Source organism: Crotalus tigris, unplaced genomic scaffold (assembly GCF_016545835.1).
Source record: "Crotalus tigris isolate CLP2741 ecotype Arizona unplaced genomic scaffold, ASM1654583v1 scf7180000020324.788712, whole genome shotgun sequence".
Lineage (NCBI taxonomy): Eukaryota > Metazoa > Chordata > Lepidosauria > Squamata > Viperidae > Crotalus > Crotalus tigris.
This window is the reverse complement of record NW_024097964.1, coordinates 225066-248299: the sequence shown is the minus strand read 5'-3', so window position 1 is coordinate 248299 and position 23234 is coordinate 225066. Positions and strand designations below refer to the sequence as shown.

At 35.1% G+C, this 23234-nt stretch overlaps 1 protein-coding gene across 9 annotated transcripts in view; it reads left to right on the top strand.

Moving 5' to 3' along the window:
• CEP170 (centrosomal protein 170) overlaps window positions 1-23234 on the top strand; it is a 98399-nt gene that overhangs the window by 49471 nt on the left and 25694 nt on the right. For 8 of the 9 annotated variants that reach the window (XM_039366456.1, XM_039366455.1, XM_039366462.1 and 5 more), the window contains exons 9-12: window positions 869-1485; window positions 13186-13335; window positions 20529-20655; window positions 20951-22777. In XM_039366456.1, the coding sequence (XP_039222390.1) occupies window positions 869-1485; window positions 13186-13335; window positions 20529-20655; window positions 20951-22777 (2721 nt within the window). The remainder of the gene's footprint in view (window positions 1-868; window positions 1486-13185; window positions 13336-20528; window positions 20656-20950; window positions 22778-23234) is intronic. The other variant, XM_039366461.1, reaches the window with a different exon arrangement.

Sequence of the window (23234 nt, the reverse complement as noted above, 5' to 3'; positions counted from 1 at the left end):
GAAAAATAGATTTTAATAAACTTATTCAGTATCTAGATCACAACTGGTTTTTGTGGTTTTATGGATGGAAAATAGCGCATTTTACAGCCAAACAACTTTATGGAGAAGCCTTAATTTATGTAGGGGAAATTCTTGTTGATCATCGTGGCATTTTTTATGGTAAAAAGTTCCATATTATATACTTGCTTTATACTTATTCAGGTAGATATTTTATGTTTATTCAGAATTTTTTCCATGTGATTCTAAACAGCATTTTAAAATGAGGTATATAAAAATTAATATTAGCTTATTTAACTCTATTTCTACACTAAATTTTCACAAGAACTATTTAATTAGACCCAAAAAAATAGTTTTATCACTATTAATGCAAATGAAGGAATGTATTTTGGAGACCCAAGTGATTAAGTTTTCTGCAGATAACAATTAACAGGTGTAAAAGTTATAGAGTGGCTATTTCTTTTTGCTTTCTACTTTTCATGAATATTTAGAACTAAGTTTTCTTTCCTAGTTCATGAGTTATTTTTAACAAGGGGTCAATATATATTGATTGAAAATTATCTCTTGTGTCCTCATTTTGGTATAGTTGTAATATAGTGTTCAGATTTCATCAGAGCATGATTGGTTAAGAACTGAATATCTTTTGAATAAGGCAATTCAAACGCTTGATGGTGAGCTGGCAAATGACTCCGTTATTGTATAGCAAGTCTGAATGAGTTTGTTGTTGCTATGGGAAGCCTGAAGACTTGTTAACTAACGAACCGTTGAGCTAACAGAGAACCAAATACTGTATTTGTATTAACTTAGGAATGTTCTTTTTACATTATGCTGAATATAGAGAGCTAGATTTTTCTTTTCTTTGTCTTTGCAGGAAATAAACATGATGATGGAACACAGAGTGATTCAGAAAATGTTGGGGCACACAAGCTTTACAGTAAACGTGCTACACTTGAAGATCATTTAAAGCATCATTATACTGAACAGAAAAAAATACATTCGAAAGCTCTGAATTTAGAGAAACATTCAGATCAACCTGTTTTAAGTCAGACTGCCTTTATGATCGAGTTCTTTGATGAAGGCCATCCTCGGAAGAGGAGATCGTATTCTTTTTCTCAAAATATAGGAGGTTTGTGCCCTGAAACACCTTCTCCAGCATCCCTTGCAAGAACTGAAAAAGCGAAACCTCCACCATCATTGGCCCAGAACAATTCCACCCAGCACAGGGCAGTGCATGCAAAACTTCTCAAGCAAAAATCAGAAGAGCCTTCTGCTGTGCTACCTTTCTTACAAAGTACATTGTTAAGAAGTTCAGGAAGCCTTGGGCACAGACCAAGTCCAAACGAGGACATGGAGAAGAAGCTAAAAACTCAGCTTGTTTCAGTGAATCTTGAAAAGGATGATGATGACCAAAGTGATAAAGGTACTTACACTATTGAACTGGAAAATCCAAATGCAGAGGAGATGGAAGCACGCAAGATGATTGATAAGGTAAGCCTTATAAATGCTTGCTATTATGTTTAAAAAAACTATTATCTGTGGTGGACTTGATAGGATAATAAATACAATATTGACAATTGGACTAAAGGTGTTGTGATATACTTCTTTAGAAAGATATTACTCACATAGCAAAATTGTTACTATGTGGAATGTTTTCCCAAAGCTGTTGCTAGTACACAGTTCCAGTTTTGCTTAATCCTAATGTACTGTATTAATAGTGCTATATATCTGCCTTGTTTTTTAAAATCTGTTTTCCAGAACCGATATGAATTTATTCCTTTCAGAAATATGTAAGCTGAGCTCAGAAAAATAAGTTAAAATACTTCCTAAATATGCTATATAGTTATCAATTTAGAATAATTATAATTTAAAAATTAGAGTCACTAGCAACACATCAGCAATAATATTTTTTATCATGTTAACAAACACATTTTTGTGCCAATTGTAAAAAGTATTTTATAGTGTGTGTGTTTTGAGGCGGGGGGGGGGGAGTGCCTTTGGGTCAGTGTTGACTCCTGGCAATTATTGGACAAGTCTCTGCAATTTTCTTGGCAAGATTTTTTGGAAGTGGTTCTCCATTGCCTCTTTTCTAGGCTGAGAGAGAGGCATTGATCCAACATACACAACTGACTTTGTGTCTAAAGCAGGACTGGAAATCACAGTCTCCCAGTTTGTAACCTGGTGCTTTAACTACGACCGCAAACTGGTTCTCTAAGTATACATAGGTTAAAAATACAGTATTTTGGTTGCCGTAAATAGGATGCTACAGTTTGTTGAATATCTGCTTCAAACTATTATTTTTGGTACATCTATTGCCTGATCAAGATATATTTTTATAAAAATTAAAATATTTAGCAATAACATAGAAGCATAATGAAATCTTCTATTCATGCAAAAGCTTTTTAGCATCAGAGAATGTGTATGTATGTATGTATGTATATATGTATGTATGTATGTATGTATATATATATATGTATATGTATACATTTAGGAATGAAATGTGAAAGATTTCTGTTTGGCTTTTTTGTTGTTTTTCTTCTTCATATTGAAAATACTAAAATCATATACTGTACTTGAATGTTTTTGCTCATTGTAGCAATAGTTGTCAGATTATGTGGAAGTAAATATCCATGCTGTGAATGATCTATTATAAATAATAATAGATAAATAAGTGATTGCCACATCTGATACATCAAGTATCAGATTTTAACTCAAATGCATTTTATTTTATTTATTGTAAGAAGGTGGATATTTCCCTTTATTAAATATAATCAAGAATTTAATGCAGATCCCATGGTTTGGAATCAGAATATAATTTCTAAAAATAGAAGACTTCCTTTTTCATTGAGAGAATTGAAAATCAGCCACAGTTCCTGTTGATTAAAGGAGATAAGAGGGAACATAGCAGTTCATCTTTCTCTCCATTCTTGGCAGGGAGAGTCCTGTGGGTAGATGGGTGGAAAACTGCTCTTAGGTAATCTGAGTTAGAGACTTTAAATTGTTTTTGGTCTCCTATAAGTCAACATAGAACTCTGCTTTCTTTCTTTTTTATTGAAAATTTTTAAATTTTACAAAACAATTCCCTTCCCCAAACCCCCCCAACCCTCCCATACCCTCCCCAACCTCCCCAAACCTCCCATACCCTCCCCCAACCTTCCCAGAGCTGAGTACAGGCTTAGTTAAAAATTTTTTTAAAAAACTTAAAACACATATAAATCCTAAGCAAATCTAAATACATTAAATTAAACAAATTATCTTCTCTTAAAAATAATAATAAAAAAGAAAAAAAACCCAATTTTTTTTATAATTACAATCATTAAACACGTTATAATATACTCTAAACATTTTCTAATATCATACTTATATTATTATCCATCATTCTTTATAAACTCCCTCCAAAACACAAATTTAAACATTACTTAAAACATTAAAATTCCCTTATACATATTTAAAGCAAAATGTTCCTTTAAATACTCCTTAGATATCTATACATACAATATAAAATCTAATCTCTCCCTCTTTCTTTATCCTAAGACACAAAAATAAACATATAAACATTCATTATAACATTAAGACTAAATACTCTTTTGAATAGTCCTTAAATTGCTAAACTTAAACTTCTTATCTAAAATTTTCATTCGATCTCCATAATCTTCTCTCCTGTTAAAAAAAAACTTAAAACACATATAAATCCTAAGCAAATCTAAATACATTAAATTAAACAAGTTATTGTCTCTTAAAAATAATAATAAAAAAACCAATTTTTTTATAATTACAATCATTAAACACATTATAATATACTCTAAACATTTTCTAATATCATACTTATATTATTATCCATCATTCTTTATAAACTCCCTCCAAAACACAAATTTAAACATTACTTAAAACATTAAAATTCCCTTATACGTATTTAAATCTTTACCAATAACCAATTCCATCCACAATAAACACATTCCTTATCAGTCTCTCTTATCCATAAACCTCAAAAGAAGTGCTTTGAAATCTGCCCTTAAAGGTTGCTCCAAAAAGTTTATAAATCTTGCTTCTCCCGCAGACTCAGAAACCAATACTTATGAGGCTTCCTTAACCTCCTTCTTCTGTTGCTCCTTTTCTTTACGTTTATATGTTGCACGGGTTGTCCTCTGCTCCTTCATCTCAACTTGTTGAGGCCCCGCGAACTGAGATTTCCCATTTTTCATTAATATAGGCTCTTCAGTCTGCAATTCTACCCTTAAAGGTTGCTCCAAAAAGTTTATAAATCTTACTTCTCCCGCAGATTCAGAAACCAATACTTGTGAGGCTTCCTTGACCTCCTTCTTCTGTTGCTCCTTTTCTTTACAATTATATGTTGCACAGGTTATCCTCTGCTCCTCCATCTCAACTTGTTGAGGCCCCTCGAACTGAGATTTCCCAATTTTCATAGGTATAGGCTCTTCGGACTGCAATTCTACCTTCTTCTCTTCCAAAGCTTTAAACGTAATAGATGGCGATGAACATACCCCCAGGACCGAAGTGTAAAAGTCTTTTGCTTTAGAAACAGTATTAAGTCTATAATGTATCCCCAGGTAACTCACCACCATTCCAGTCGGAACATCCCATCTGAACAACATTCGCCTCTTTTTAAGTTCATCTGCTAAAAAAACAAACTCCTTTCTTCTTCTTAAAATTTTAGATGGGATCTCCTTTAAAATTATAACATCTTGTGAAGCAATTTGAAACCTCTTCTTATAAAAAGCTTGTATAATTTCGTTGCGCAGGGATCTTTTCCCAAAATAAATTACCACATCTCTTGGCAAATTCCTTTGCTCTGCCACCACAGAATTAACTCTAAATGTTTTTTTCAATTTCACTAAGTATTTCCTCTTTTTCTCTATTCAAAATCACAGCAAAGTCATTTGCAACCATCTCTCTCAGATCTCCTTGCACAGACTCTCTCAAGCCTCTAATTCTTAAAGCATATTCCATTTGTCTATATTGAAGCATAAGAATCTCATCTTGAAAATTTTCCATCTCTTTTTCCATGCTTTCAAATTTTCCCTCCCTCAATTCCACTTTTTCTACTACCTCTTCTACGCAAAAGTTCAGCTTTTCAAGAACAGAGGCAACTCCTTTTAAAGCCAAAACTATCTCTTGCCTCAAAATCTTATTATTTTCCTCTAAAATCTCTTTCATTTCTCCCCTAATTTGAGATATAACATTTCCCATTATGTCTTGCAAATCCTTCACCATTATTGACTGTGCCAAAGAAGAGGGTGAAGCTATTGATTTAGGTTGTTGCGCTGATGATAACACCGAAGAAGAAACCACCTTAGGAGCTTTGGAATTACTGAACGCTTTGGAGCCATCTTAAAAAATCTTTACTCCTTCTTAAAAATTACCCCCCCAAAAAAGGGGGGGGGGAAAGTTAAGCAAAAGAAAAAGAGAGATTAACTCCAAAAAATCAAAAAATCCTTCAAAAGGAGATCATTATAATAAAAAGAAAAAAGTTAAAAAAAAAGAAAAGGGAAAGAGAAAAAAATGATTAAATAGAAAAAATCCATTCCATTTTTTTTAAAAGTACAAAAAACAAAACAAAAAAGTTAAACAAAAATAATAATCCTCCTAAAATCCAAACCCAACATCAAAAAATCATTATAAATAATCAAGTCCACATTCCGTTCCAGTCATTAAAAAAAGGAAAAAAAAAACACCAAAAAGCCTGCCAATCGCCATTTTACTTTCCCTTTCAACAAAAGAAAAAAAACAAAAAGAGGGAATAAAAGTAAATCTTCAAACTTAAAATCCAAATAAAATCAGAAAAAGCAAAATCCTCTACTCAGCTCTGTCCGCTTTTTAAAAAAAACTCACCAAATCAGTTTGATCGCGGAGGTGGTTGCTGCGGCTTGTTTTGTCCCTAGAGACAAAAACAGCTGGGAAGCGGAGACAGTCCGAACTCCGTGGGAGCACTCTTTTCACCCCCCCAAAAAAACTTGGGGATGCATAAGAGGCTCTACCACTATTCAGACGATCCTCTCCTCCCCCCCCTTTGCCCGGGAGGGAGGTTTTGAGCCGCGGAACAGCTGATGTCTGCTGTTCATAGCGGTTCTAACACTTACCCAGGAGGACGGCTACAAAGTAGCCACCATCGCGCACGCAGATCCACCGGAAGTCAGAACTCTGCTTTTTAATACTTGGATTATAACTTGAGTTTTCACTCAAGCTTCTTTCTTTGTTTTAATAGTAACAGCTTTTTGAAATTCATTAAATTGGAAAAGAAGGAAGAGCTCTGAATAATTTTGGTTGTTTTCATATTACTCATCCCATCTGGGTTCTGTTTTTGTTCAGAGCTTGAGATAATTTCTTGAGCTTAAAATCATAGTATTTAAAAAAAAACAATTGTTCAAGAAGCTGATTAGTTTTTAATTATTATTAAATGTGTGGTCTTAGCTGTTTCTTCCTTTTAACTGCCAGTGGGGGTGTGAACCCCCCCTGGCAGTTAAAAGGAAGAAACAGCTAAGACCACACATTGCTGCTCGAAGCACGAAGCTGAAAACACCAGCCTGAAGATGACGAATGGGACTTCGTCAAAATGTCGGCAAGACACTTCCAATTTTACGTGGGAGAAAACCCGAATAACCAAAGACCTACATACAAATACCGGCGAAAACCTCAGAAAACACACACACACACACACACACACACACACACACACACACACACACACACACACACATATATATATATATATATATATATATATATATATATATATATATATATAATATAAAATTTGGATTGCTAACAAAGAATTAAGGGAGAATGGGATAGCTATTTCGAGTTTCTTAACTCTCTTCATCCACACTTACCCTTCTGAGATTCGAGCCTGGGCTGTGTGCATGTTGGGCAGCTGTATTTACCTCTAGACCACAGACTCCTCGCTTTGTCAGCTGTATCAGGGAGGGAAGAGACAGGGGGAAGAGATTTACCTTGAGTGTTTCTTGATGCACCCTGTTGGCCCAAATATGGGAGAAAGAAATCTTTCTTTTTCTTTTTTCTTTTTTTCATATATATGTTTTCTGAGGTTTTCGTGGGTGTTTGTATGTAGGTCTTTGGTTATTCGGATTTTCTCCCACGTAAAATTGGAAGTGTCTTGGCGACATTAGACGAAGTCCCATTCGTCATCTTCAGGCTGGTGTTTTCAGCTTCGTGCTTCGTGCCGGCTCAAGAATTCTGGGAGTTGAAGTCCATGAGTCATAAAAGAGCCAAGGTTGCCTACCCCTGGTATAGTCCTTTCAAATAGCCAGCTTGATATTTTCTTAGGAGTATTGCATGCTCTCAGTCTAATGTTCTATAACAGTGGTTCTCAACCTTTCTAATGCCGCGACCCCATAATACAGTTCCCCATGTTGTGGTGACCCCCAACCACTTATACATCACCAGGTGCCAGGGGCGTGGCCAAAGAAAAGGGGGAAAAATGGTGGACAGCCTTGTTTAGCGACTCCCGTGAAATGGTTGTTCGACCCCAAATGGGGTCCCGACCCACAGGTTGAGAACCACTGCTCTATGAAGAGAGAACCAAAGTCAGAATGGGAATTACACAATTTGGGATGGAGAGCAGAGGGTCCGGGCAAAATCTCCCCTCCCTCTCCCTCTCCCTTCTCTTTTTTTCACTCCCTCCCCTCCCCCTCTCTGTGTAAGTATGAACACAGATACTGATACAGATATAGATATAAATAAATAGATAGATACTGGTCTTTTAAACAAATGTTGCTTATGCCATATTTATTAGAGAGATTTAAAAGGCTTAAAGTTACCTTGTATCATTTGATAAGAACAAGTTACATGAGGGCCTTGCAAAAATAGGAAAGAAATAGTGGCTATTTTGTCATTGATATATTGTTCTGCCATGTCGTGCATTAATAGAATAAAGATGAATTTTCAAGAAAGAATTATTTCAGTGGGAAACTGATCAAGCTTAAGGATTTTACTTGGTGAAAGTGCTTTAAGTTCTATAGTGTATGGGGGTGGGACGACCCTGAGAGCACACTCTCGGAAGCATTTAAGGCTTGAATGATGAAGTAAGATGGCAGCCAAACTCATTTCCTGTATTTAACATCATTGGCAATCTGCCATGCACCTATTGGCATTAGCAGGGCACAGATGCTACGTGGACCCGCACCTGACCCATTGAAACATTTCCTTAAAGGAATTGAGGGGATGAAGAAAAGGAGAGTGGGGGCTGGGCAGAGGAAAATTGGCAAGGGAAGGAGGAGTTGCATCACAGTGGAAAAGAGAAAACTAGCATGTACATGCACAAAAAGAGCTGATCTCAACAAATGGGAAGAGTGGAGGACAAAGTAGACCAATTGGACAAATGGAGGAAGAGGAAGGGATTGGATATCGTATTATAAAGCTTGAAAAGAGATGAAACAATAACACCACAAAGAAAAAGACTTAGTAAAAGGTTTCCTGTGTTCAAAGTCACAGGAAAAGACAGCTGAGCAAGGGAGGTAGCACTAGATTTGTAAAAGTGTAGAAAAAACAGTGAAAATTCCTGTATCTGGTAAATCTTCCCTGGATATCTAGGGAGCTCAGGATCCACAAACAGGAATAAAACGAGAGGGTTTTAAATAATAGCCACATCGACAGTGAAGTTATCTATCTACAGTATACTGTTGTTCTCGTAGGTTGTCTGACTTGAAAGGTGTTTTATAATATAAGGGTCCCACTAGAATAGCTTCCTATTTCAAACAAATCCCTTGTGCATAGCTTAAAATCATGTCAGGTCCCAACTCTCCTGAGAAATTGATTGTTGCTTAATTAGTTTCATCAACCTGCCTCCACCCCACCCCAACATGTATCAGAACAACATTTCTAAATTCTCATTTTATATAACCATAGGCTAACAGTCTCAATGGCCATGGCAATTTTTGTATTGGGTAGCTCGTTTAGATTTATTTGCATTGGTTGCTTCTTAGATAGACACCAGTCAAGTATGAATACTCTGTTTGTACTCTGAACAGATTCAGAGTTGGAATATGTACTTGAAAGTACAGCGTATGTGACTGAAGTCCGGTTTCCTGTGTGACGTTGATGACAAAAGAATCTAAGCTGATTCTGTGTGTACACTTAAAACTGAGAGAGGTGAAGAATCTGTACATACTCAAGGCTGATTTAGACTTGCCCACATATCTAATATTGCAAAAGGGTTAATGGATAAGCAGAGGTTGCAGAGGGTTGCAGTTAATTGATCTAACTTCCTCTCTGTGCTTACTATTTGAGGGACCCCTAGCCAGAAGGTTAAAATTCGCTGACATATAAAAAGAACGTCTATGCAACCATCATTGAACATACATTCCCTTATGTTCAGTGCTGAAGATGTCTGCTCTGACCCTTTTAGTATTTCTAAGTAACAGGTACTGCTTGAATTATTATAAATACCATGTTTAACATTAATAGATTCAATGTGTAGGTTCCTATCTTATAAATTAGATTGCAGTATATGTTTTGATTTTCTACTGCTATGTTACTCATATTTTATATATTATATATTATTGTATTGTATATTATTTTGTTTTTACTGTTTATAATTATTTTCATTCATTTTTCTCTAGCATTGTTGTGTGACTTAATTCCATCCATTTTTATAGATTTATGCTGTCTCTTTTCTATTGTTCTGTCAAATTATATAATCAGCTATCAGTGTTCATTCTCTTTTGCAAGAATCTCACAAAGATTAATGTGTCTTTAATGACAACAATCATTTTTACAATCCCAGTTTAAATGTCGTGGTTTAGGTTAATGCTGCAATATTCTTTACATTTAGATTTATATTATATTTCAGTTATTCAGAGTCATATTTGCTACTGTGCATTCCTGTTATATAGATATGACTCATCGTGTATTTAGTAATGTAAAGAGAATGCTTCTTTAGCTCCATATTTCCGTTGTGTATTTGCTACTGATCAATAAAAAGATCCTTATTATACATAACATAATCATGATTATGTAGTTTATTAAATAATGCATATTTTCATCAAGTTCATTGTCAACTAAAATAAAATCTGATCCAAATCAGAAATTATCAAAATTTCTATTAGTAGTAGTAATTAGTGTTAACAACAACATCAACTAAATATTTAGCCTGCATACTGAAGTAATGGTGAGGAAGCTGGAAAATTGGAGTAAATTAGTCTGCACTGTGACTAGACATTAAAGCCAATGCCAGCCAAAGCACAAACAACTAAAAGAAGCCATACAAGATAGGAAAAATGTGGAGAGAAGTGGTGCATAGAATTACCAAGAATCAGACTTGATTGAACATCATAATCAAAAGGACCACATAACTGTTGGTGCGATTATTCATAAATGGAAGAAACACAAAATAACTGTCAATCTCCCTCGGTCTGAGGCTCCATGCAAGATCTCACCTCGTGGAGTTTCAATGATCATGAGAACAGTAAGGAATCTGCCTAGAACTACATGGGAAGATCCTATCAATGATCTCAAGGCAGCTGGGACCATAGTCACCAAGAAAAGAATTGGTAACACACTATGCCATGAAGGACTGAAATCTTGCAGCGCCCGCAAGGTCCCCTGCTCCAGAAAGCACATGTACAGGCCCGTCTGAAGTTTGCGAATGAACATCTGAATGATTCAGACGAGAACTGGGTGAAAGTGTTGTGGCCAGCTGAGACCAAAATCAAACTCTTTGGCATAAACTCAAGTTGCCATGTTTGGAGGAGGAGGAATGCTGCCATCCATCCATCAAACATGGAGGTGGAAACATTATGCTTTGGGGATGTTTTTCTGCTAAGAGGATAGGAAACTTCACCGCATCAAAGGGACGATGGACGGGGCCATGTACCATCAAATCTTGGGTAAGAACCTCCTTCCTTCAGCCAGGGCATTGAAAATGGGTCGTGTATGAGTATTCCAGCATGGCAATGACTCAAAACACACGGCCAAGACAACAAAGGAGTGACTCAAGAAGAAGCACATAAAGGTCCTGGAGGGGCCTAGCCCGTCTCTAGATCTTAATCCCATGGAAAATCTGTGGCGGGAGCTGAAGGTTTGAGCTGCCCAACGTCAATCTCGAAATCTTAATTACTTGGAGAGGATCTGCAAATAGAAGTGGGACAAAATCCCTCCTGAGATGTGTGCAAATCTGGTGGCCAACCACAAGAAACGTCTGACCTCTGTGATTGCCAACAAGGGTTTTGCCACCAAGTACTAAGTCATGTTTTGTGAAAGGGTTAAATACTTATTTCATACATTAAAATGCAAATCAATTTATAACTTTTTTGAAATGCATTTTTCTGGATTTTATTGTTGCTATTCTGTCTCTCACTGTTAAAATAAACCTACCATTACAATTATAGACTGATCATTTCTTTGTCAGTGGGCAAATGTATAAAATCAGCAGGGGATGAAATAATTTTTCCCTTCACTATATAATGTGGAGAAAGATATTGCTATTTTTTTCCTCACAAAATCTCAATCTTCTTTCCATATGTTACCAGAACATGTATGTAACTGCAATGGCACTTTACTGGCAAATATCAAGACTTATACACTTTCAATGTTGAGCATGAGATCCAAATTAATACTTCAAGAAAGCTCAGAAATAGTATTCCAATATCTTTTTTAACATTTTAATTTTTGGCTCCCTGTACTATATCAAATCATGTTTATATTTCCCTTTGAATCTGAATCCCTTGAGAGTTTGGAACCAATACAGTGATGGATTATGGCACAGCATTTAAGAAAACTATCAGTGGCAAAGCAAATATTTATAAACATGCTGTAGAATAGAGAGGATTTAATAGGTTGATGCAATTTGCACATATTAAATGTGGAGAATTTGTAAGCTGATCTCCACTGAAACAGATTTAAGTTTTAAAAAAAGGATTTTCTGTTTGGATTCTAATAATGCTTAAGATATTTTAGGTTCTTCCTTGGGATTACAAATAAAAAGAGCATTGTGGCACTACTATAGTATAAATGTATGATAACATACAATTTCATCAGATGCATGACATTTCCTTATGTAGAGGATTTTATACAAGGTGAAAGCCGTAAGTCATAACTTTCAAATTTTAACGGATGGGTCACATAACAAACACACAAACAAAAGAAATCAAGCAAATTGCATTATGGCTGAATGTGTAATGTGACAGAGAGTATAAATATATGACTTTTTTAAAAAAAGAAAACAATGAAAAGGGTGCTATTACAATAAGTATTTAAATATAACATATTGTTTAGAGTTTTTCTAAAGACTTATGCTCTAATTGATACATATTTAAATTTGCATGAAATTCAAAAATCTGGTACTTTTTAAACCCTGGATATAAGAAGATACTTTTTAGATCTAATTCTTGCCAGATAATTTCAGTATCACATAATATCTTTTGGAGCAATAGCCCTAATTGCTGTTTTTACAAATCATCACTATTGTCATTGTTATTGCAAAGTTTACACACTGGGTTGCTTGGACTTGATACATTTATGCCAGGCATACATACATCTACCCACGTGTTAAAGGAGCAAGAACAGAAATATATCTAGTTTTTATATAATTATGGATCCATTTCTTTCCTAACAGAATATATCATTTAATTCATACAATAATAAGTACATGATATACATTACACACAAATCAAAAGTTTCAGTACATGAGGTGAAAAGGAATTACTTAAAACATTTCAGACGTAATTCTTTGTTTAAAATTACAGCATTCATATATTCAGGTAAGACTGATTTATGGATGCAATCCAGTAGTATGCTTCTGTCATTAGAAGCAGTTTCTCCATCTTTCTGCAACAAGCCCTTCATAAAGCCAAAAAAACTATTTTCAGGAGTTCTCAAATCCGTTTCACTAGATTTGGGAAGTATTCTGGAAATTGCAGCAGAGGCAAGAAAGTTGTCTTGTATTACAGAAAGACTCCCAACATCATATTTTGATTTCATTCAAAAATATTAACAATTATTTTGAATCTCCAGAATTAGAATACATCAGTTCTACTTTCAATAGCAATTTCATAAGATTTTTGTGTCACAATTAACTGTGAAACTGTATTTTTTAAAAAAAAACAAAAAACAACAGCCTTATAAGCACTCGCTTTCTTAGTGGTAGTATCCATACATTCCCATTGAATATTACAAAGGAGCTTTCAGTTAATGTATGATGATTTGTTTTGTTTTCAGGTTTTTGGAGTGGATGACAGCCAGGATTATAATAGGCCTGTTATCAACGAAAGCCAGAAAGATTTAGTAAAAGATTGGGCTATTAATTCTGCTACAATAGTGCTTGAAGAAAAAAGTCTACTGAGTACAACTGGATTTCTTGACACAGAGGTAGAAATCAAATTTTGATGGGTCTTCTTTTTTCTTAAAATGAGAGGACCTTTTTAGAGTCAGTGTTAAGTAGCTAGTAAGAGCTATTAAATACTTCATTATTATATAATAGTAATACTTCTTCATTCTTTATTAGAGCTTGTGTATAATCTCTTAGTACTTAAAAAAACTATGCTCACACTTGTTTTTTTTTCTGCTGCTATTCTATCTGTATATACACCATAACACTGACACACAAGATTTTAGGAAACTGAAATAACCTAAACACTATTTTTGTTGTATAAATATCACCATTCCTTTTATTGTGTTTGCTTATACTGTAGTTATTTGGAAAATTTGCAAGTCAAAGAAATATTTGCAGAAACAAAGCACAGATGAAAAGAATTTGCTATTTCCAAATGGAAATTGTGACATACTTTTGGAAGACATTTCAAAAACAAACAGTTTTTCTATAGCGCTATACTAAAACTTGTTGATAATTTTTCACATCCAAAATTCTGCACATATGTAGATCTAAACCACAGATCAACAAATGTCAGTATTCATCTGTTTTAAAGGATGATGATGGAAAGAAACATATCCAAAGCTTAAGATGGCTTGTTACACTAACATCTTTGATATACGGTTACATTTTTCATAACTAACATTATAAATGAATAACACTTATGAGTTATTCTCAAACATTCTCTTATACTGGTATTTATATGTTCTTTTGCACTCTAGTTTTTACTTTGTTATATTTTCTTTTTTATCCAAACTTCAAACTCATCTTTATCTTCCAGAATCTAATCTTGATGCTCTTAATCTTCATATTCAATATTTCTATGTGATAGATTTTATGGTTAACTCTCTTAGTTTTAATCTGTTTTATCCTCTTGTTTAAAAAGATATTGTATAGATAAAATTCAGTAATAGATACTGATTTAAAGTAGCTTAAATTGACAATAAGACTTCATTAAAGGAAGCATGAAAAATGGTGGTGGTTTTCATTAATTCATTGTTATTCAGAGATGTTATATATTCTATCCTAACATTGCCTTATAAGTTGATTCTCATGAGGGAAAATTCCAATCAACTTTTCCAAACTAGCAATCTAAGCTATTCTTAAAGCAGTTTTGTGTATGTAAGCTAGCCAATCACTGCTGTTTTCTCAAATCATTCTTCAGGGTTAATGCTACTATTATAGTAAACATCCCTCACATTCATAATTTGGAATGGAAATTTTTGAAATGGAAGCAAATATCATAGCTTGGGCTTCTAAACTATCATAACTAAATTCTAAAAGAAAAGCACATTTTCTTTAGACCAGTGTTTCTCAACCTTGACAATTTTAAGGCATGTGGACTTCAACTCCCAGAATTCCACAGCCAGCAATGCTGGCTGTGGAATTCTGGGAGTGAAGTCCACATGCCTTAAAATTGTCAAGGTTGAGAAACACTGCTTTAGACCTCAAATTCTGTGGATTATATATGGTCTAGTTTGAGTTTTAGAGAATGATAAAATCTGGAATATGTCTAGGTTTATATGTTTGTCTGGAAAATCTATTGACTGTTTAAACAGCATTAAAATGGCCAGTTTTTATGACAAATATCAAATTGCCATATTAGTAAGCTAGCAATTGGTTGTGAATAGTATAATTTGCTTAACCCTGACATGAATACAGCAAATGGAAACTGCATTTGTCTACATTGTTACTTCTATTCAAGAAGAGTTCCCTCAAACGTGAGTTGAGTTTTGCAAAAAAGTTATGATTTGTTTGTTTACTTTCAATTTTTCATTATCAGATTTTTAATGTATTAAAAACATATTATCAATTTTATCAGTTTTCCCACATTTCATAATTTATTTTTGTAACCCAGAAGGGCTAGAAGCCTGTGCATCTGTCCATACTTTTTCATTTGACCATTAGAAATAATGTGTTTTACTGAATTATTAAGTTAAACATATCATTGTTATAAATACTGCAGAAGCTATTTTGAGCTTTTATTAGTGAGTATTGAAAGAATATTAATATCCGTTAGAATCTGAAGTCAGTGACTTCATAACATATCCATAGCAACCCATATATACATATTCCATATGTAATATGAATGTCATCAACAAAAGTCCAGCTGTAAGATTCATAGGCCCCCAAACAAATCTGGAAATGAATAAAAAGGAAATCATGTGTGGAATCATGGATTCTAAGTTTTTCAGGAGATAAAACTCTTCATTTCTGAAACTAACATATGGTGTAAGTAACAAGAAATTATTGACTTTCAGTATCTTTTCCCTAAATATTTTAGGAATGCAGCAAAAGCAGCATTAACATTTACTTAACATTAGCTTTTTAAAGACATTGGTTGGAACGTACACTTTTATTATGCTTTTGTAATTTAGTTTAATTTCCCCCCTTTATTTTTATTTTGTCTTGAGAACAATAGAGTAAAAAGAGAATTGATTAAATGGTCAGAGGAACTAAGAATAATTTTACATTCATATCTTAATTGACAATTCTTTTATTGTTTGACATAGAATACTTCCACTCAATTTGGTGATATTACTTCAGAGAAAATTTATTTTTTAAAAAAAATAGAAGGCCAAACTAAAAGGCTTTATCAAAATTAAAAAAATAGATTTTCAGGCCTTCATGATTTGTGCCAGTCTGATCATTTGAATGAAATTCTGTATAAGTCGAATTTTTCTTTCAAATCTAAACAAAGGTTTATACATTTTAGCAATCACATGTTCATCATGTATACATAATTCATCTTAAAGTTCTATTTTATCATATTCTATTTGTGGTGCCTTTTTAGATATTTCTCTCCATTGTGCATTGAAAACTAAACCCCTGTGCCGTCAATTGCTCCTGATTTCATTTTCAGCTCTATTTTTCCCGATACTAACAAATTTTATTTATTATTTTATTTTATGAGACTTATATAACGCTTTAAGTGCAGCACTCTCTAAGCGGTGTACACCAGTAAGCAATGTATATATATTAATCAATCTTTATATATTAATAATTTTTCTTTGCCCACTCTTTTTTCTTCTATAAAATACTTATTGGGCTGAGGCCCATAAGAGTATATTGAGGTATAGCATGGGTTTGTATCTATTCCATATTTGCAATATGGCATTCCTGAATAATCTAGTTTCTCCAAGTAGTTCATGTGGTAGCTTTTTGTTCATTATAAACATTTCTCAGAAGAATAATCAGCTGTCCCTGAATACCTATTAACTGTAAAATATTCCATGTTCTGGCATGATCACTACAAGGAAGGGGCTTGCTGTACGGAGTAGAGCAAAAACAAATCTTTATTATCTCTTAATAGAGTTCATATTCTGCAGATATCCAGATTCAAAAGGGAAAATATGATTCAGAGCATACCTCAGTATGCATATACGACTATTGACACCTTCTTAAAAATCCATTGACTGTTTTCTGGGAGTGGACCATAGCAATCATGTGGACCCAGGGAAAGATGGTACTCCTTTAAGGAGTTGCTAACAGGTGCTATAACATAAACCTTACCACCACCCTAACTTCAGATCTGGATCACCACAGAGCTGTGTATTCTTGCTGTCACTGTTATCCAGGTAACATTAGGTACTTGATTTCGCATCTCTCTGGCTTTTCTGAAATTTGGCTCTGTGACTGTGACCAAAGCATCTGAAGACAGAACAAGAAGCAATGGATGGAAACTAATCAAGGAGAGAACCAACCTTAGAACCAAGGAAAAGTTTCCTCACAATCAGTGGAATGACTTGCCCCCCAGATGTTTGGGTGCTCCAACGCTGGAGCTTTTTAAGAAGAGATTGGACAACCATTTGTCTGAAATGGTATAAGGTTTCCTGCTTGAGCAGATTGTTGGACTAGAACAGGGTTTTTCAACCCGTGGTACATGTACCATGGGTGGTACTTCGACACCTGACAGGTGGTATGCATATGACGGATTGAAAAGCATTGTAAAAAAAAGTGTAAAAGTGGATGAGCTGAAGCGATGGCAGTGCCATGGAGGCCTGGGGGAGAGTCAACTGGAGCTGTGGGGTTTCTGGGGCTCTGCTGAGAGCCCAGGATTGGCACACGCGGCTCCAGCTGATCAGCACTTCTGATGGCCTTGGGGGTGGCCGGCAGCTGCATGCAGTCTTCGGGCAGAGATTCAACTGGCGCTGCAGTATTGTCAGCGCTTTGCTGAGAACCCAGTATTGGCACGCGCAGCTCCAGCTGATCAGTACTTCCAGCACACCCGGAAGAGAAAAAGAGGAGGAGGGTGGGAGAGAGGATAGTATATAAAAGGAGGGGGGAGAGAAGAGAGGATATAAAAGGAGGAGTAAAACTAGTACCTTTTTCCTATTTTTTTATGGTTTGTAACATTTTATTAGATTATAGAATAAAATACAAAAATACAAAAGCAAATAGTAGGACACAGTGGGGAGGAAAAAGGGAAAGAAAAGTGAGGGGTAGAAGTAAAGAAAGTAAAGGAAAGGCATTGACTTCAGACTTGCTCTGTTGCAGTAGAATGAAGCATTAACATTGAACCTCAACTTTTTTACTTTTCTATAATAGTATAAACTAGCCATTTCTATAACAACAAATCAAACTAATCAGTAAAACCCAAAATTCCCCCCTCCCCCTTTTTTAGTCATCAAGTTTTTGACACCTTGCTAAGCACTGGTTGTACTTGAATATTGTCATATCCTAAAAGTGGTACAATCTGTGAAAAGATTAGAAGACTAGAAGATCTCCAAGGTCCCTTCCAGCACTGTTATTCTGTTACTGATCCCCTTTGGTGTACTTACTCAAAGAAAAAAATTCAGATGGTAACACTCTACCTGTGTCATTAACTGATATAATAAAGATTGATGAGATCCTTCAAAACGTAATAAAACCCTTAAATTTTATACCTGCCGGGACAATTTATTCTACAAGAAGAAAGCAAGAGGTGCAACAGAAAAGATCAGAAAAACGGATGAGACAAATTATTCTAAGACTTTACATCAACTTCCTGCTGCTTCACCAGTTGGGCTGCTTGTCCCAAAAGTGGAAGATTCATTGCCTATCAACTCACATCATTCTGTGGTTCTTTCCAGGAAATGCTTGGTAATTACCTGTTGGCTGACTCTTGTGATGAGGGCAGCCCTCTTTTCATGGTGTTCCTTTGGGAGGTGATGCAAGCGATACTCTTCATGAGTATCAAAATCAGCTCGGGGAGAGATTTAAGCTTTGTCTGTTGAATATAGCGAAGCTGCTATCAGAAGTTATAGCCAATCTTTAAATAATATGATAAGAATTTTCCGATGCTGGGATGAACAGCATGTGTATGTACAGTATTTTAAGTATTCCATTAATGTAAGCAAGGTCTGCAATAGCAGTCAATAATGATGGGGAGTAAAAGATTTGGTATTGGCAAATCATTATAGAAAAAGGGAGATTAATTTGATGGAAATATAAATATAATGGGAAATGTAATTACCATTTGATGCCCATTTATCAGGGCTACAGAGTTACCTAAATCTTGTAAAAAAAAAAAAGACTGATTTTGTGACTATAATATCAGGTCAGTCCAAAATAATAAAGATCCTCACAATTTGCTTATAGACGAGAAACATATTTGGCTGGTATAACAAAGAACAAGGTGACATCAGACTACACAAGTGAGCTATGATAGCTAAAGTAGACAGATGGATGAATACAATGTAGCTGGAGAAAAAGCCAACTTGGATGTGGCTAGGCAGAGTATACCGCACTTTGAAAGTTAAAAGAAGTCCCAGAAGGGCCAAGCCATTTTATGTATTTTGATTTTGTAGTTTCTGATTTTCTTTTTGTTAGTGCCCAGAATTATTTTTTGTGTGATGAGCAGCTATTTAAACATTTGAAAGGAATATTAAATATTTGCTTCCCTTTCAGAAAGGGACTTTAATACTCAGGTGGATGCAATTGAAACCTCTGGCCTTAACAATAAAAAATGCTGTGGTCTGAAAACTTAAATTGCTGTAATACTCAGCAGTCAGGTTAAAGTCAGGAAGAGTACAAAGAGATCATATTACACTTGTTCTTAAAGCATTTGCATTGTCTGGCTGTTTCTTTCTGGATAAAATACAGAGGGTTGGTCAACACTTTTAAAACTCCATAGGGAAGTATAACAGATTTATATTCTGTGTTAATGGTGCATATTGGAATGTACAACAATAGCTTACATAATAAGTATGACCATTTATATTGGTACTTTGCCATTACTTAGAAATAGGTCACACAGAACTAGTCATCTAGATTTCTTCTTGGGTGATTAAGTTGATTAGCAGTAAAATACTAAGTGACTGTACTATAATGTTGTCACCTTCCTAGTTTCAAACCATTATTGAATCTTGTTTGTAATCCTGGCTTGCAGTCACTGTTTAAACCAGGTATGTCAAATTTTGGCTTGCCTGGTCGCATTGAGTGACGAGGAATTGTCTTGGGCCACATATAAATTATATAATATAATGTATATAAAATAACCAATTTATCTTGTGGGGCTGCATTATTAGCTGTCCATGGACTGTGGGTTGGGCACGCCTTCTTTAAATAGTGGCTCATCTAACATTCCAGAAAACTCATTGGAAATAGGAACTATTCTGTCAATGGAAATTGAAAGCAGAAAAAAGAAAGAATATTCATTCTTATTTCAAGTGTGCCAAGTGTGCATTGTTACATACACCATGGCTTCTGGGTTATTGGTTCTTTCCTTTTTTCCCCCACCAATAGTCTCACATAAAAATGATTTTCCAAAATCTGTGTTGGCAAAGAACAGGTGGCCTGAATCTATAAAAAGACACTCAGATCTTTAACCAAGATGATGATATACCAACAGTTAAGATGATATTTTAAAAAAAAATACACTGGTTTTAAAACACTGTATTAGACTGATGCTGATCTATGATTTTATTTATTTATGCATTTATTTGCTGCATTTGTACTTTACCTCATTCTCAGCAAACTTTCCACTTGGAGTTATTCTAAGCTTCCTGGGTAAGGTTATAAAGATACTCTTACAGTGTGAATTTTAAGCCATTATAACTTGTTTTATATTTTAATTTTCTTCAAACTTTTCAGCTTCCTACTTTAAAGTGAATAAGACCTGATCCTGTACATATTTATCATAGGAAATTTCTGAATAGATTATCTGGTTTTACTGGGTGTGTAACTGATCTTCTTTAAAATTCCATATTAGGAAAGCACTGGCATATCTGGAAGCAAGCGCTGGGTGTCACAGTGGGCTAGTCTGGCTGCTAATCATACAAAACATGAAGAAAATGAAGAACGGATGGAGTCATCTGTGCTTGTTCATCTAGAAAATGGTACCATATCTAATACCTGCAGCTCTTTTTACATTATATCGATCAATTATCTTGTTTAGTCACATTTTGGGTTTGATGAATGTATTTCATTCTTCTCAGTGATTCACTTTTCCACAACTCTTACGGAAATATAATTATATTTTATATTCTATTTTATAAATTGCATGACATTTCAATTTTTAAATCTGAAAGGTATGTGTGACAAGAAAAGAGGCTTTAATTTTGTCTACTGTGTCACATATATTAAATTTTAGAATTCCTGATTAAGTTTTGTTTCCATTTTATTTGATTTTAGACACTGACATCGGTGGATCTGGCCTATCAGTTAGAAGTTCTGGCTCAATTACCTCTTTAACCAGCCTAGATCGAAAGAGGCGGACACTCCCTCAGTTGCCAAAGGAGGAAACTGCTGTTATCGAAGGACAAAAAACAAAAGTTACAGCCCATCACAGATCAGAGATAGGTGAAAAACAGGACACAGAACCTCAAGAGAAAGAAACTCCAACTCACTCTCAAAAAGAAATAGGACATGCCACCGATAAAAGCCTGACTAAAGCAAACCGGACAATAAATGGCCTTTCTCCTAAAGCAGATAAGACAATTTTTCACTCCAATAGTTGCCTTCCTTCTGAAAAAGAGAAAAACGAAAATAGCAAAGAAATATCTATGGTAAAGCAATCTTTAACTAAAATTCAAAATGAGCTGACACATTGGATCCCAGCTAAATTATCTTCTGCAAGAACTGCAAGCCAGGTTGAAAAAGGGAGAGAGGAATCTTCTGTTTCCCATAAATTGGATATGAAAGAAAAGGCATCAGGGCGTGGTGCAAGTAAAACAGAAGTTAAATTGTCACAAAGTGAAGGGAAAAGAAGGAAAGCCGAGGAAGCCAAATTGCAAACAACTAAAGGACTTAGTGGAGATAAAAAGGAAACATCAAAGCCATTAGTAAGACAAGGCAGCTTTACTATAGATAAACCAAGTGCAAATATACCCATAGAATTAATACCTCATATTAATAAACAAGGAACTACTCCATCAATTTCTTTAACATCTACCAATAGAACAAGTGAGAAAAGTGATTCAGTGGAAATAGATCCTGGTCTAGATACAACACTTATTTTAAAAGATACAGAAGCTGTAATGGCTTTTCTTGAGGCAAAGCTGCGTGAAGAAAATAAAACAGATGAAGGACCTGACACTCCCAGCTACAATAGAGATAATTCCATTTCACCTGAATCAGATGTGGATACTGCTAGTACAATTAGTTTAGTTACTGGAGACAGTGAAAGAAAAACTACTCAGAAACGTAAAAGCTTTACTACTCTCTATAAAGATCGATGTTCAACTAGTTCTCCCTCAAAGGATATTTTAAAGTCATCTTGTTCAAATGCCAGTGACAAAATGGAGAAGAAAACAAAAGGCCGCTCCTCAGAAGCTAGTTCAAGGGGTGATGCACGCAAGATTGCACAGAGTAGTGGAAGAATAAGGCAGCCTTCAGTAGATTTAACAGATGATGATCAAACTTCTAGTGTACCTCATTCTGCTATATCTGATATCGTATCTTCTGACCAGGAAACATGTTCTGGCAAATCACATGGAAGGACTCCTTTTACCTCAGCAGATGAACATTTGCATTCCAAAACGGAAGGCATTAAATTAGCTAAGTTGAAGTCTTCTTCACCATCAACTGGGCAAGTCAGTAAGTCAACCACTCTTCCAAGGCCTCGCCCTACAAGGACTTCACTGTTACGAAGAGCACGGCTTGGTGAAGTGTCAGATAGTGAACTTGCAGATGCAGATAAAGCATCAGTGGCTTCTGAGGTGTCTACTACAAGTTCTACATCTAAGCCCCCATCAGGAAGGAGAAATATTTCAAGAATTGACCTGCTTGCCCAGCCACGGAGAAATAGACTTGGTTCTTTATCGGCACGAAGTGACTCTGAAGCAACAGTAACTAGAAGCTCTACATCTCGTACCTCAGAAGCTATAACTAGAAGTGGCATTAGACTAACACCACCAGCAGACAGTACTAAAGTTTCTCCTAGAATTAGAGCTAACAGCATTTCTCGCCTATCAGATTCCAAATCCAAATCTCTGTCTTCAGCCCATAACTCTCCATCAGGTATGAGATACTTTCCATCTTACCTGTAATAATTTCATTTTTCAGCACTTTCCATTTTCATTTGGTCATGTGGCTTATTAAAGTCGATGCTTGTTGTCATGCAAAATATTAACAAGTCAAACACAAAGGCATTAGGGCACATACACATACACATATACATATACTAGCTTTAAAGAAAATATAGTTCAAAAGCCAAGTATGTTTTTCACTACAATACTTGAGGACTTGAAAAAAGATTAAAGTATTCTGGATTGTGGAGTTGCTTCCCAGTCCTAACATTTACGGTTCATTCAGGTTGAACCTAAACTGTAGTGACCTAATTTTGTGTCGCAGTGTTCTCCATAATAACATTGTATGTGGTCTGCCCAATTACGCAGTTTCATAACAGCTACTGGTAGCCATTGGAGTCTGCATTAAAGACATGTAATTTTCATGTGACAGATACTATAAAAGGAAA